We start from the raw sequence: 16,618 nt of genomic DNA on the forward strand, positions 1-16,618 counted from the left end.
TTTATTTGCACTAAACTAAATGAACGATATAGTCCCAATGATGCAATATGATTTGACTTAAATATTGTACTGTATGCACTATATGATAAAGCACTATATTAGAGAAGTCTGTTAAATACGTAATAGCAATAAATATTATTTTTTTCGAAATTTACCATAATCGCAAAAATTAATCTGATCATTAAATTTCATGCTTTACCAAAAAAGTGTTTACACACCAAGTCAAACCTACCCCACATAATTGTATTTCTATAAAAAAATAAGGGATATTCTACATGATACCCCTCAATTTTTTGACTTTCTACATGGTACCCCTACACTTTTTAAAACATACATGGTACCCCTAATTGTTGAAATTATGATTAAGTGTACCCCTAAACTTTATTTTCCGTCAATTAAACTCAGTTTTAGGCGTTACGTGATTACTTGGACACGTAACCAAGCTTGTCATTTATCATCCCATGACATATGAACTCTATTAGGCTCAAATATCCATCTTTGGACGTGATAATTTGGCGTGGGATCAATAAATTTTTCGTCAAAAATTTTTAGCCCATATATATCAATAAATATTAGGATCGAGATGGATATTGAGCCTAATAGAGTCCATGTGTCATGGGATAATAAATAAAAAACTTGGTTACACGTCCAAGTCATCACTTAATGCCTAAAATTGAGTTTAATTGACGGAAAATAAAGTTTAGGGGCGCACTTAGTGATAATGACAACAATTAGACGTACCATGTATGTTTTAAAAAGTGTAGGGGTACCATGTAGAAAGTCAAAAAGTTAAGGGGTACCATGTAGAATATCCCAAAAAATAATTTACCCAAAAAAAAGTTTGTTCACACCTCAAATTCCTTTTACGTTATGTACATAGTAACATACTCTATATACATAAGTAAATATTCATTGAACAATCTACATTTAAATATACAAAGATGCACTGTATCTAATGTTTTTACATTCATATAAATTTATAAACCCAAATCACAACTCACCACCCAATTCATCCTCACAATCTCAATCGATTTTCCTGCGATCAAGTATTCCAGATCTCTGATCTTATCGAACCCGCATACCTCCACCAATATCGAACCCGCATACCTCCACCAATGTCGAACAAAACTCTCATAGTATCACCTTCTTCACCATTAACAGCCATATATCGCCTTCTATATCACCTCATTATTATACTAACAATTAGCAACTACAAATATCAAACTCCCTTCTGTAAATTTAAAAATAAAAATAAAAAATCAAATACCAAAAACAGCAGGCAAGAATCAACAATGGCACAATGTTCTCACAATCTCACATATCATGAATCATGATCAATACAAAATCTTAAGGTAATTATTTGGAAACTTTGATACAAAACCATATAAGGGTCAACAATACCTTCGACACCACTAATCTAACATAATTGACAACCATACACTATAAATCTAACCACCACCATTAGCATAAGCCTCAACCGCGACATCCCCTACTGCCAACCTTCACCTTGAACCATTTGTTGCGGTGATGAACTGAAGCAGTTAGATCTGGAAGTTCCGCCGATGAACCCACCATAGTCACGATTTAATTAAGGAGAAGCTGAAGGGTGGCAGGGTGGTTGCCGTTATTGGTGGGCTTGATTCTGGTTGTTGAAATTAGGGGTAGATCGGCCAAGATGAGGGGGGTTAGAGGCTAGGGTTGACGGAAGGTGGACTGATCGTGCAGAGCGACATGGTAGTTGGTCGGAGGTGTTAATGCCGGTTACTGGGTATTGGGTTTGAGATGGGGAAAATGAGGGTTACTAATTACATGGTATGAGATTTGTGAGATATGAAACCTAGATTTCATTATTGATTAAAGTGATATCGTATTTGATATTATTGATTAACTATTGACTTAAGACAATAAGACGGTAATTAGTTAATGAAGATGGAAATGGTGGAAAATTTAAGAAGAGAGGAATGAGAAGAAAAGTTGCCGTGTGAAGGATGAAGATGAATAAAAATTAGAAGAGAGCAAAAGTGGAACTGTTATAACTTATAAACTTAACCCGCTACTTCAGGTTAAAAAAATGCAATTCTATTAAAAGATAATGGGTGTCATAGTTGAGTATAATACGAGTTAAATTGTAGTTTGTAGTAATTTGAGAAGACCAGCGATAGTATAGAGTATTCTCATTAAACAACCCTTTCAAATAAACGTAGTATGTATCATTGTTCTGACCTTAATAAATCTTTGCATACTTTGTGTTGTTGGTAGACAAATGAATAAATCTAATGTGAAATATCTTGTGTTTATTTAGTTCTAACGAAATGAGGAATCTTTGCATGGAGGAGGCGATTCAACAAAGGATTAAGATTTTTTGTATGTTTTCAAAGCTACCAAACGATATGCAATATGAAATCGCTAATAAGGTAGCGGAAAATTCCATTCGTGATGCCACCATGTTATTATGCACGTAAGTTGATAATTGAAATAATTCATTCTTTTAATAACAATTGTCAACATAATATTCTTTGTAGATGTTTACAAAAAACTTATTCTGACATTATATTTTTTATTTTTGTGTAGTTCTAAAGATATGAAAAAAATCGGCATGGAAGAGGTGATAAGATTCAAGAATCAATCATAATGATCGATTAAAAACATCGAAGGTTTCAATAACTAAATACGAAAATTACTACCGATAATGATTTTTGATGGGGAATTCTATAAGCTTTTCTTTTAATAGTTAAATGTAGTGTTTCAATTACTTCAAGTGTAGTTAGTTCTTTTTAGTTACCATAAAAATTATGGCCTATGTCGCATTTTTTAGTGTGTATGGAGGAAAGTCTCCAATTTTTGGTACTTTTATATTATAGAAATACATTTCAATTATTATTTACATATAGTTATTTTAACATTATCCTTAAAATTGAATAATTTAGAATTGTATTACATATAAGATAATAACAACTACAATTAATTATCTTATAAAAAAAAACTAACATATACAAACCGGCCGCGCAACGCGCGGGATGCTACCTAGTTTTTATACGTTATTTAAAATGGAAAAATTAATTTATACATCAAAATTATTTATACATCATAAAATTTTGGAGATTTTATTTGTATTAATTATACTCTATAATCTATATTATACTTTATAGAAACACTATAGTGTTTGGAGTTAGAACTTTTTTGTGTATAGAAATATAGGATACTGAATATTTTATTTGTGGCAAAGATTACGCAAATAGTTATGGAAATTCTATTATTATTAATTAAGATAATATTAATATAAAATATCAATGTTTGGGGGCCACCGAGTTTCTTGTTTTACAGGAAAAATTATACTTACAAAACACATTGAATTTTTCGTTGGCCCACTAATGTTTTGAATTGTAGTGAAGTAAGATAACAAAAAAAAATAGGCCCATTTATAGGAGAATGCATTTAGGCGGGAAAAAATTGAGTTTTCTTATTCTTTTAGTTTAGTGGGGATTCTAAAAGAAAGACGAGAGGACAAAATAGAGCAATTATATGAATGAGTGAAGGATAGATGCATATGAATACCTGTTAAACAGGGAGAAACCTATACACTTTGCAAGTGGCTGGAAGCTTGAATGAGAGGGTAGGTAGGGGAACTAGTTTTACGGTTGCATCACTTTGCTCAACTCTGAACTTGCGAAAGACAATTTCGCACGGATCAGCGGTCTCGGGAAGAGGCGAAGAAGGGTCATATATTGGTGTCCAAACAGCCAAGCACAAAATCTTGTTGCCCAAAGAGAACATAGCATCAAAATACATTGTTATCTGATTCATATCAAGACCATCGTCAAAACTTTTTTCCCAGTAGACTTTCAACCATGCTCCACTTGCTAAATCAAAAGCACGAAGAACAGAAGGAAATTTATGGCTATGAAAGTATATAACGTTATCAACAACAGCAGCAACATGTGTCCAACCTTGGGCATCAACGGTGATGGGTTTCCAATCTCCACCACTAGAATTGTCTTTAGGTATGAAAGCATAAATGGTAGGCGATGGAAGCTGACCATCTGACAAGCGCATAAGAACGCGACCGCCTGAAGGGTCTGGGAGCGCATAAGGAGATATTTTACAGCCAACAAGGTGAGAAGGTGGAAATAGTCGTTTCCACTGGCCAACAGCAGGATCAAGAACCTCAGGTGCAAGGTATTCACGTCCAAAAACGTATATCTTGTCAAAAAGGGTAGCGCATGAAGGGTAAATGAGATTCTCGGCTGGAACTGGAGCTGGGTACCACTCCCCCGTGTTAGATTGATCAAAACTCAACTGAAGACAAGAACCGCCAAAGAAGACTTTCTTGTGGTACAAGGGTTGGAATAATTTCAACTTTTCAGATTCAGATTCAGATATATGACGTGTACCGCCAAAGACATAGATGAAATCATCCACAGCCACCATAGAACTCGGTACAGCATATTGGAGCAGTGACGGTGCACAATTAAGTTGTATTTCATTGGTCTTTAGATCTACCAAGTGAAATTCTGTACGACTACAGGGTCTCTGTTGTTCTAACCGACTTAATTGATAGTATTCAGGTAATGGATGGTATTGTTCACTTCCTAGTGAGTGTACTAGTATCTTTTCCTTCACTCTTTCAGGCTTTTCAACTCTACAGGAGCTACCAACACTTTTCTGTTTCATCAGTCCTTCCATTCTTTCACCTCGCTTATCTTTAATATCCGAGAAGTCTCCCTGCACACAGACATTCGAGATAGCCTAATCAAACACTTGTGAAATCTGCAGCACCTCTCAAAGCAAATACTCCTATTAATATAGTCGGACACCTATGACACCTCGACACGTGTAAGACACGCCACCCGTGTCGGGAAAGTTGGGGTAACACAAAATACAGATACCATTACGAACCAACTTATATAAATGGGGCGAATATATAATACGAGTAACACATAGAAATCCAATTAAAAAACTATAAAACCAAGGAAAAATATAAAACCAGAAAATTAAAACTGGAATTAGGGTTTGTCATTGAATAAATGATACAAAGTCTAAATCATTATCCAATTAATTCGGATCTATCAAATAAATTGAAAAGATGATAATTGAAATGTAAAATAACTTACAATTGTAATCGCGGCGAGAAATCTAAGGAATCTAAGGATGGATAAAAGTTTCTGATTGTAATTTAGGGTAGCGACAAAGATTGTAATCCCACAAGGGCCACAACGGATCCGGTCCGTTCTTGGATGGGAATTATTATTATTTTATTTTATTCTTAAAATATTAGTTAAAAATACACTGGCCTACATAATCCGGTCCAATCGGTGCGGATTTATGGACCGGAATTTAAAAAAATGGGTATATAAAATTAATTCTAGTCTGGTCTTGGACCGGAATTTTTCAGGTCCGGTCACGGTCCAGAATTTTTTTAATCCGGTCCGGTTCTGGTCCGAGATTTTTGACGATTCCGATTCCGGTCCAGTTTTGGATCGTTAGAGACTTAGGGTATGATTATCAGCAAGACTCTCCTTAGGGGTTGTTTGGTTGCCACTTAGAAAACATAGGCATTGGAAAATCCCATGATTTTGAAAAACATGGGTTGTTTGGTTATCATAATTTTTGGAAAATGTAGGAATTAGAACTTTCGAGGAACTTCCAATGCCTACATGATGTGGGAAGTTGCTTACCTACTTTCCCCTTGGTCATTGGAAGTTCCTGTGGAATTTAATTCCTACATGAGCAACCAAACACTTTTCCGAAATTCACCCGAATTGGATGAGGGAACTTAATTCCCATGAATTGTAGGTTCATAGGAAAATTAAGTTCCCTGATCAACCAAACAACTCCTTAGTCTTAACCTGTGTTACCCTGACTCTCCGACACGGGTGTCGTGTCGGACACGTGTCGAGTGTTGGATACGGCTATTTTGTGTGAATTTTTCAATTTTTTTGGTCTATAATGAAATGTCAAAGTGTCGTGTCGGTATCGGACAAGTAGGTGTCGGATACGCGACACGGCAGCTAGGTGAAGTGTCGGAGTAACATAGGTCTTAACACTTTTCCACATTGGCCCATTAACTTTTATTATTTCTTTATTACTCAAACTCATCTCACACCCACCTCAGACTTGTAACATTATCAGTGAGACTCAACTCATACTCTACATTTTTGGGTTTAAAAAAAAGGACAAAAAATTGTATCACACATAGGAGCAACTTATTGGATAGTTACCTTTAAAAGTGGGGTCAAGACTAACTTAAGACTTTCTTAATATCCATGGTACATTACTGAGAGTCTTGAGTGTGAGTCTTATCTCAAAACTACCAATAATCTTACCCTTAGATATGATTATTGGTAAGACTCTCCAAAATCTCAAGACTCTGCAATATCAGTTTCCACTAAACTTTTATTATTTCTTTATTATTCAGACTTATCTCAGACTTTATACATTATCAGTTAGACCCACCTCAGACCCCTACTTTTTCACTTGAGAAAATGTGCGGTTTAAGAAAAAAAAAGAACAAAAATAATATAACACATGACTTTCTTTCATTGGATGTCTTCTTTTCAAAGTGAGGTCAAAACTCAGGTAGAGGTAGAGTCTTATGTTGAGTCTTGGAGTTTTACGACGATTTCTTGTCTTCTCTTTTTCTAAAGCTTATAGTAGTTGTTGGAAACTGAAAAGCGGTATAGTCATACAAACAACTAGGGAGCTGAGCGACTTCACCCAAAAATTGAGAAAAATAAATAAATCGATGATGTGGTCGTGGACCCATTCGCCCAAATAGTTTGAAATCAACCTCAAAAGTCCAATTAATTTGATAAATAACCTTATTTAGCCAAAAAAATTCAATCATATCAGGGGTTTTACTAAATAAAATAGACAGTAAGTTTCTATATAGTTAGAAACTAGGTTTGTGATCCGTGAAATTCACGGGTTTATCTATTTTAGTTTTGTTATTTTTATCGTATTGTTAATATTTGTGGAGAAGAAGAGTGAGAGATAGTAGAATGTTGTATCTTTATTATTAGCTCAAATGGGTATATATACATGATTACATAGGAGAGTTATGCAATAGGAAACGAATGGACTAATCTAGAATCTTCCTACAATTATGTACATACATAATGAGTGTGACTTATTGAAACGAATGTGGCAACCGAGATTTTGAGCCAAAATAGCCGGTTCCCAAGGTGAAAAGATGAGAACAAATTGCAAAGATTCCATTCGAAAGCGACATCAAATGGTCCCCTTTTGATACAAGCAAAATGCCAAGCAAGGAAGAACTTTAAACATCATCATGGCAGCTGTTGGACCATATAGTAATATGATAAAGTTTTGATAATGACAAGTGTGTGCTTCGTATTTACTCTTGCTCGTAATCGTTTGTTTAGTCTTTGTTAGATTGGCTTAGGTTACAAGTTTTAGCAAGTAATGTTATAGCATCTTTAGCTATAACATTGAAGATTTGTGAAACATTGTTCACGTAATGTTATAGCAGCTTGAGCTATAACATTGAAGATTCTTAAAGCATCATAGCAACTGTAACTAGTTTCAAGTATGATGATCACTCAAGCAAAAGGCTCGATCAAGTCTTTAACAAGCTCAAGATGAAGAGCTTATGATCAAGATAAAGAGAAGATGCTATTCTGAAGATCTCCAGGAAGATTAGCTAGTTTATGTCTTCATCTAATAACGATATCTTAAGAAGAAATATTGGGAAAGTAAAGTTATAGCTATTTCACCTATAACTTTACTTACCAAACTTAAGGTAGTAAACTCCACAACAAGGACCCCAATTATCAACAAATGTTGTTTTAAGGACCTCAATTATTGTTAGGTGGCTTTAAGGACTTCACCATATAAATTTGACCAAAATACCCTTAGATTTATTACTCCCACACTTTTTCTTCTTCCCAATTTGTTTTTAAGGATTGAAATTAACAACTTTAACCATAAATAAATAAATAAAACTAAAATTATTAGTAATAAAAAACAAAATAATTACATTTCTTATGAAAACTAATTCACTAAAGTAGTTTTTCAATAAACAATTTATATATACAAGTCGTGTTTTTACGGAGAAAGTCCCGTCTTGAAGATCGCGTGAAATGAATTGGGAAAAATTAACAAATGGGTGTGAAGAATCACATGTAGGTCTCCCACATCGGAAAAATAGAGATGAGTGATCTAACTTATAACCCATGGGCTGCTCCTCTCATTGACAATTGGTTTTGGGATGAAACTTCCTTAGACTTTTAAAGTAGACACTCTCTCCTACTCGATGGGCAAGGCTCAGGCCCATGAGCGGTTTACCATTGAGAAGAAATATAAATGATAAATATTTTCTTAATTATCTTATAATGGTTAACGTAACCAACAACTAATAAATTTTAATTACAATGTCCGCCATAAATATTAATAATGAGTTTGGTTTAGATGAAAACAAATTAAAATAAGTGTTACATAAAAACACAAATTCTCGGTCAATATCATACCACTTGTGTATATAAGACAAATATATTATTTTTCCCTATACATTTTTTTATATATACAAGTGATATGTAATTGACTCGTCTTAAGCTTAAAACGAATAATGTCGTCTTAAAAGAGACTAACCGATAAAAAAATTGAATTTGTAAAGATAAAATTTGGTTTGCAGGCTATCGTGAATAGGGGTGAGCAAATTTAGGTCCGGACCGGAAAAATGGACCGGACCGGACCATTTGGTCTGGACCAAACCCGGACCGAATTATTTTGGTCCGGTCCTCGGTCCTCATTTTTTCAAGGTTTGGTCTTCGGTCCGGTCCGGTCCAAGACCGGTTAATTTAGGTCCGGACCGAATGGACCAAATTTCATATTTTTAATGACACAACATTAAAATATTATGAATCAGATTAATATTTTATCTTTAAAAGACATTATAAATTAGTATTGTCAATGATTCTCATAAAAAGAGTCGTCTAATTATTTAAATGCATTTTATTTAGCGGAATTAAAATGTAATTATCGTATACGAAATAGTGAAAAAATTAATTTTAGGTCCATTTCGGTCCAAGACCGGACCGGACCAAATATTTTGGGTTTGGTCCGGTCCAAGACCGAAAGTTTTAGGTCCGGTCTTTGGTCCACTAAATTTTTATTTTTGGTCTTCGGTCCGGTCCGGTTTGGTCCGGTTCGGTCCGGTCTTGGACCGATTCTCAGCCCTAATCGTGAATACCCGGGATTTACCCAGTGCACATCAAAGATAGCGGTTGCGGGTAGGGCTGAGCATCGGTCCAAGACCGGACCGGACCAAACTGAAGACCAAAAATAAATTTTTTGTGGACCGAAGACCGGACCTAAAACTTTCGGTCTTGGACCGGACCAAACCTGAAATATTCGGTTCGGTCCGGTCTTAGACCGAAATGGACTACAACTAATTCTTTCACTATTTCGTGTATGATAATTACATTTAAGTTTCACTAAATTAAATGTCGATGAATAATTAGACGATTGTTTTTGAGAAAAAAATACTCAATATTAATTTATAATGTCTTGTGAAGATAAAATGGTAATTTAGTTTATAATATTCTAATGATAGTCTTTAGAAACATAAAATTCGGTCCATTTGGTCCGGACCTAAAATATCCGGGTTTGGTCCAGACCGGACCGAAGACCGAAAACTCAAAAAATGAGGACCGAGGACCGGACCTAAAAAATTCGGTCTGGGTTTGGTCCGGACCAAACGGTCCGGTCCGGTCCATTTTTCCGGTCCGGACCTAAACTTGCTCACCCCTAGTTGCGGGTCCTCTCATCACCAAAAAAATCCCGTAAAAGAAATATTTTCTACGTCCCCAAAAAAATCTAGAAAAAATAATAAATGAAGATAACGGTATTTAGTACCGACGGTAAAATTAAACTCACAAAATATATTATGCCTATGGCTTGAAACTTTTTACCTTGTTTCGAATTTTTAAGAAAATATTTACATCTATAAATTATAAATTAAAGATAAGGACATTTTGGTCCAAAGCACATAATGAGGTCCTTAAAACTACACAACAATAAGTGAGGTCCTCAAAGTAATATACAAAGATAATTTGGGTCCTTATAGTGTGGTTTACTCAAACTTAAGGTTATAGCTGTTTCTACTATAACTTTGAGTAGCAATTTTATGGCACGATTTTAATAGTTTTAAAATCATTTTCAAAAGATAAAATTCTTCAAATGTATTTCAAAATCATGTGTGTATATAATAGAGATGAAATATGGGTTGTTATAATGAATAATTCGCATTTCTCTATTGGTTAGTAAAACGGCTTATGGGTCGTCATGCTACCTAGGGTTTGCTTGATTATTTGACCTAACCCTAATCCAAGTAATGGATTTTCGACCTAGTTGGACACGGCCAAGGGTTCGGCCGCAGGGCTTGAGCCACTTTGGTTTCGTGAGTCCTCTAGTACAAGTAATCTATCAAATTATATCTAATAATATTTTCATAAGATATTCTTATATCTTAAATATATATTTGATTTGATTTATTTACTTAACAAAAAATCATAGAGATTAATTTTAGGTAAGATAAGATTTACTTTTATCCTATTTGCTTAAATTAAATTATCTCATGGATTAAATGAAGTAAGAGATAAGATTTATTTCTTGTGAAATAATCTTCCATCTCACGGCATCCATTAGGGTTTTGCCTAAACCCTAATCGTCCTCTCTACTATAAAAACACATGATAGTCTTTCAATTGAAACAAGCTTTTCGAAATACAAAAATCCCTTGCAAACAATTTTGAGTTTAAATTTAATCAGTTATTTTTATTGTTTTGCATTTGAAAAACCTTTGCGAAAAGTCGTGCTCTTAAAGTTGCATATTATTCTTAAGGTTACGTTATAAGATAATAGTACTTCATATTGTTTCTTATTCGTTCAATTGTGTGAACACTTAGAAGAACAATCAAGTGCTTTCTTAGTAACTTAAGATAGTCAAATCGAATATCTAGTGGTATTCAAATTGAGTTATAGCTAGAGTTAGCTATACGAGTTGGGTTGATAATTTTGTAATCCGGGGAAAGGTACTAAAATTATTAATCGAGAATAGTGGACGTAGGCTTCGACGTGTGAAGCTGAATCACTTCAAATATCGTGTGTCCTTGCAGTTTTCCTTTTCGTTCATTTCATTACGTTCATAATCACTTAATTAATTAGTTAAAGTTTAATCAATAAACTTTAAGTAATTAATCGTTGATATAAAATAAAAAGTGGGCATAAGTTTTTAATACTCGATTTGACTATCTTAAGTTACTTGGGAGCAAACGCTTATATGTAAGATTTGTACTAATATTGTGGTAATGTGCAGAGGGTACATTCTATCTTTCTTGACTTATTATAGTTATTTTCTACTTAGTACTATTTGACAATGTATGCACAAATGTGTGAGTGAATGTGTGATTAGTACTTATTTCAGGACAAAGGGGGTGTAGCAATGCTCCCTCCACCCCCTTAATAAGGCCTACAGCCTTATGAGTGAATGTGTGATTAGAATCACTAGAACAAAATACCCAACATCGATTTTACAATCAAGTTATCACATGCAGCAAAAAAAAAATCTAAACTTGAGCTAATAAATCACAAAAAAAGAAAAACATGAAAATAATAAAGCAAAGAGTTGGCATATTTGTTCAACATCAACACAAGGTTTGAATAAAAACACGAGGCGGTGAAGACAAAAGATGTTCAAACATAAAGAGACTGATAAATATTTTTTTTTAAGCTGATTTTAAATAAACCATTTTATGAGTTCAAATTATAAAAAGTAGAGTCCAAAAGTTCAGCATACACGAAGGCGTTTGGTTCGGAACAATCGAATGCGGCAAAAAAAAACAACCTAAACTTGAGCAATTAAATTACCAAAAAAAAACATAAAACTAATAAAACAAAGAGTTGGTCTGGAAGGACTGGAACTAAATATTTCACTACTGCATCTTTGAACTAAATGAGTGAATGAATTGGATTTAGCATTAATTTTTGAGGGTGCCATAAATTTTAAAGATGAGTACTTGAGTTATTATAAATTCTAAAAGAAAGACGAGAGGACAAAATAGAGCAATTATATGAATGAGTGAAGGATAGATGCATATGAATACCTGTTAAACAGGGAGAAACTCATACACTTTGCAAGTGGCTGGAAGCTTGAATGAGAGGGTGGGTAGGGGAACTAGTTTTACGGTTGCATCACTTTGCTCAACTCTGAACTTCCGAAAGATAATTTCGCACGGATCAGCGGTCTCGGGAAGAGGCGAAAGGTCATATATTGGTGTCCAAACAGCCAAGCACAAAATCTTGTTGCCCAAAGAGAACATAGCATCAAAATGCATTCTTATCTGATTCATATCAAGACCATCGTCAAACCTTGTTTCCCAGTGGACTTTCAACCATGCTCCACTTGCTAAATCAAAAGCACGAAGAACAGAAGGAAATTTATGGCTATGAAAGTATATAACGTTATCGACAACAGCAGCAACATGTGTCCAACCTTGGGCATCAACGGGGACGGGTTTCCAATCTCCACCACTAGAATTGTCGTTAGGTATGAAAGCATAAATGGTAGGCGATGGAAGCTGACCATCTGACAAGTGCATAAGAACGCGACTGCCTGAAGGGTCTGGGAGCGCATAAGGAGATATTCTACAGCCAACAAGGTGAGAAGGTGGAAATAGTCGTTTCCACTGGCCAACAGCGGGATCAAAAACCTCAGGTGCAAGGTATTTATCTCCAAAAACGTATATCTTGTCAAAAAGGGTAGTGCATGAAGGGTAAATGCGATTCTCGGCTGGAAATGGAGCTGGGTACCACTCCCCCGTGTTAGATTGATCAAAACTCAACTGAAGACAAGAACCGCCAAAGAAGACTTTCTTTTGGTACAAGGGTTGGAATAATTTCAACTTTTCAGATTCAGATTCAGATATATGACGTGTACCGCCGAAGACATAGATGAAATCATCGACAGCCACCATAGAACTCGGTACAGCATATCGGAGCAGTGAAGGTGCGTAATGCAGATGTATTTCATTGGTCTTTAGATCTACCAAGTGAAATTCTGTACGACTACAGGGTCTATGTTGTTCTAACCGAGTTAATTGATAGTATTCAGGTAATTGATCGTATTTTTCACTTCCTAGTGAGTGTACTAGTATCTTTTCCTTCACTCCTTCCATTCTTTCACCTCGCTTATATAGTTATATCTTTAATATCCGAGAAGTCTCCCTGCACACGCACATGCACATTCGGATACCCTAATCAAACACTTATGAAATCTGCAGCACCTCCCAAAGCAAATACTCCTACTAATATAGTCGGACACCTATGACAGCTCGACGCACTTCACTAATAGCCGTATCCGACACGTGTAAGACACGCCACCCGTGTCGGAAAGTTGGGTAACACAAAATACGGATACCATTACGAACCAATTTATATAAATGGGGCGAATATATAATACGAGTAACACAGAAATCCAATTAAATAAGAAAAATATAAAATCAGAAAATTAAAACTGGAATTAGGGTTTGTCATTGAATAAATGATACAAAGTCTAAATCATTATCCAATAAATTCGGATCTATCAAATAAATTGAAAAGATGATAATTGAAATGTAAAATAACTTACAATTGTAATCGCGGCGACAAATCTACGGAATCTAAGGATGGATAAAAGTTTCTGAATGAATGAATGAACGAACGCGACGCGAGTTGATTGTAATTTAGGGTAGCGACAAAGATTGTAATCCCACAACGGATCCGGTCCGTTCTTGGACCGGAATTATTATTATTTTATTTTATTCTTAAAATATTATTTAAAATACAAATTATTCTATAGAACCATTTTATGAATAAGACTAATCCATTTATACAAAAGGCCAACTAAAATAATTAATATATTTGTATAAAAATATTTTATTTTAATATGCTAATATTATATTTTGATAACTTGCACATTTAAATATGTCCGAGTTCATCCTAAGATATCGAGTTATCAAGGAATTTTTTTAATCCAATCCGAGATTTTTGACGATTCCGATTTCGATCCGGTTTTGGACCGGTGCCCAGCTCTAAGAGCATGCATTTGGAAAGTGACGTCAAATGCAAACTCACAAAGCCGTTAGAGACTTAGGGTAAGATTATCAGCAAGATTCTCCTTAGTGTTAACACTTTTCCACATCAGTTTTCTATTAACTTTTATTATTTCTTTATTACTCAAACTCATCTCAGACCTACCTCAGACTTATAACATTATCAGTGAGACTCAGTTCATACTCTACATTTTAACTTCATTTGAGAAAATGTGGGGTTTAAAAAAAAGGACAAAAAATTGTATCACATATGAGCAACTCATTGGATAGCTACCTTTAAAAGTGGGGTCAAGACTCAACTTAAGACTTTCTTAATATCCATTGTGCATTAGTGAGACTCTTGAATGTGATGTGAGTCTTATCTCAAGACTACCAATAATCTTACCCTTACGTATCATTATTGGTAAGACTCTCCAAAATTTCAAGACTTGCAATATCAGTTTTCACTAACTTTTATTATTTCTTTATTATTCAGACTTAGCTCAGACTTTATAGATTATCAGTTAGACCCACCTCAAACCCTACTTTTCCACTTTACTTGAGAAAATGCGGGGTTTAAGAAAAAAGAATAAAAATAATATTTCTTTCATTGGATGTCTTCTTTTCAAAGTGAGATCAAGACTCGTGTAGAGCCTTAAGTTGAGTCTTGGAGTCTTACCCTTAGACGGTTTCTTGTCTTCTCTTTTTCTAAAGCTTATAGTAGTTGTTGGAAAGCGGTATAGTCATACAAACAAACAACTAGGGAGTTCAGCAACTTCACCCAAAAACTGAGAAAAATAAATAAATCGATGACGTGGTCGTGGGCCCATTCGTCCAAATAGTTTGAAATCAACCTCAAAAGTCCAATTAATTTGATAAATAACCTTAATTAGCAAGAAAAATTCAATCATATCAGGAGTTTTACTAAAAAAAATACACAGTAAGTTTCTGCATAATTCGAAATAATATTGTTGTAGCGCACCAAATGCATTTACAATTGAGAAATGCCAATAACAGCTTCAAAAGAATGTTATCTTCTACGTGCAGCGAGTACTATTTAGATTTACTGATAAATACACCGGAATTCTTGAAGAATGCTATGTTCTTTTTCGGTTAACTGATGAAGACCTTTGGAATACCAGACGAAATAGAAGGGGCTGACAGCGTGAGCCAACTTTAACATGATTTCAGGCACCAAACGATTTCTAGGCGGGGCAATTGCGTCCTTGGCAAGCGCTTCCTCATCCCAGCATGAATTATGGAAACTAAATCTTCAAACATCTGATCATTGTCTCCTCTCATCGGATCCTGAAAAGTCAAGTGTATCTATTCATAACTCATATATGATTATAACCAACAGTATCCCAACGACTTGAGGCTTTCCGCAAATTGTAGCAAGAGGGGTGGGGGTCGATTGTACGCACTCATGATAAAAAATTAAAAATCATAGAAATTTCTCTCCATCACCGTGATAAAAATCATGATGGCTCTAGGATCACACGTAGCCATATCAATAATCACATCCATCGAACAAGTTTTCTTTTTTCTTATTATTCTTTTGCTGTGGGGCTCACTGAAATGAATTGGATTTAGCATTAATTTTTGAGGGTGCTATAAATTCTAAAGATGAGTACTTGAGTTATTATAAATTCAAAAAGAAAGACGAGAGGACAGAAAAGAGCAATTATATGAACAAGTGAAGGATAGATGCATATGAATACCTGTTAAACAGGGAGAAACTCATACACTTTGCAAGTGGCTGGAAGCTTGAATGAGAGGGTAGGTAGGGTGTTGAGTTTATGGATTCAAGTACCTAAGAGGGGGAGGGGGTGAATTAGGTACTCTTTTTAAAATTTTAACTTCAACTTTATTGGATTAAAGTAAGTTAAGTGAACAAAAGAGTTTAGAGGATACTTTGAATAATATTGAAAGATTGAACAAGTATCGCGATGAATGTTTCTTTGAAGTATGAAAAGAATAATCGTTTCGATCGTATCTATTTGTCTCGATTTGTGAAGTATTATCATGGACCAAATACGACGGTATGATGATTTAATCACTTCTAAGTTTAAGCGAAACAAAACAAACAAACAAAGTAAGAAAAAGCGGAATTAAAGTGATAAACAATGAACACGAGATTTTGAATTGGTTCGGCAAATACTCAAGTGCCTACGTCCAATCTACCTTTTTATTACTTTCCTTTAGTGATCTACTCCGACAACTAAAAGACCCTTGTAATAAAAGACGCCAACCTACTCCGGTTGCAAAGCTAGTACAAGAACTACTCCGTTCTATGACAAGCTAACTCGCAATCTACTCCGATTGCCAAGAGTTAAAGGACTACTCCGTCCTAGAACTCAACAACTCACAACCTACTCCGGTTGCCAAGAGTAAAAGACTACTCCGTCCTAAACTCTTCTAACACACTTAAAATGTAAAGGATCAAGTTTCCACTAACACATTCTTAACAAAGAATAGAGGTGGACAACTTTTACAAGATCAACACTTTTAAGCAAGAGAGTTTAGTATAGA

General features: G+C 34.8%; 3 protein-coding genes across 3 annotated transcripts in view; all 3 read right to left on the bottom strand.

Moving 5' to 3' along the window:
• The window catches only part of LOC141598810 (uncharacterized), a 21,091-nt gene extending 15,873 nt beyond the window's left edge, over positions 1 to 5,218 (bottom strand). Inside the window, exons 1-2 of the mRNA XM_074418599.1 lie at positions 5,112 to 5,218; positions 3,556 to 4,722 (exon numbers count right to left, since the gene is read on the bottom strand). Of these exons, the coding sequence (XP_074274700.1) occupies positions 3,559 to 4,683 (1,125 nt within the window). The 5' untranslated portion in view covers positions 4,684 to 4,722; positions 5,112 to 5,218 and the 3' untranslated portion in view covers positions 3,556 to 3,558. The remainder of the gene's footprint in view (positions 1 to 3,555; positions 4,723 to 5,111) is intronic.
• The window catches only part of LOC141598812 (uncharacterized), a 16,972-nt gene extending 3,762 nt beyond the window's left edge, over positions 1 to 13,210 (bottom strand). Inside the window, exon 1 of the mRNA XM_074418602.1 lies at positions 12,122 to 13,210. Within this exon, the coding sequence (XP_074274703.1) occupies positions 12,125 to 13,192 (1,068 nt within the window). The 5' untranslated portion in view covers positions 13,193 to 13,210 and the 3' untranslated portion in view covers positions 12,122 to 12,124. The remainder of the gene's footprint in view (positions 1 to 12,121) is intronic.
• Positions 1 to 16,618, bottom strand: part of LOC141598811 (uncharacterized) — a 56,636-nt gene that overhangs the window by 20,094 nt on the left and 19,924 nt on the right. The gene's annotated exons all lie outside the window — the stretch shown is intronic.

This window comes from Silene latifolia, chromosome 9 (assembly GCF_048544455.1).
Source record: "Silene latifolia isolate original U9 population chromosome 9, ASM4854445v1, whole genome shotgun sequence".
In the NCBI taxonomy this organism is placed as follows: domain Eukaryota; kingdom Viridiplantae; phylum Streptophyta; class Magnoliopsida; order Caryophyllales; family Caryophyllaceae; genus Silene; species Silene latifolia.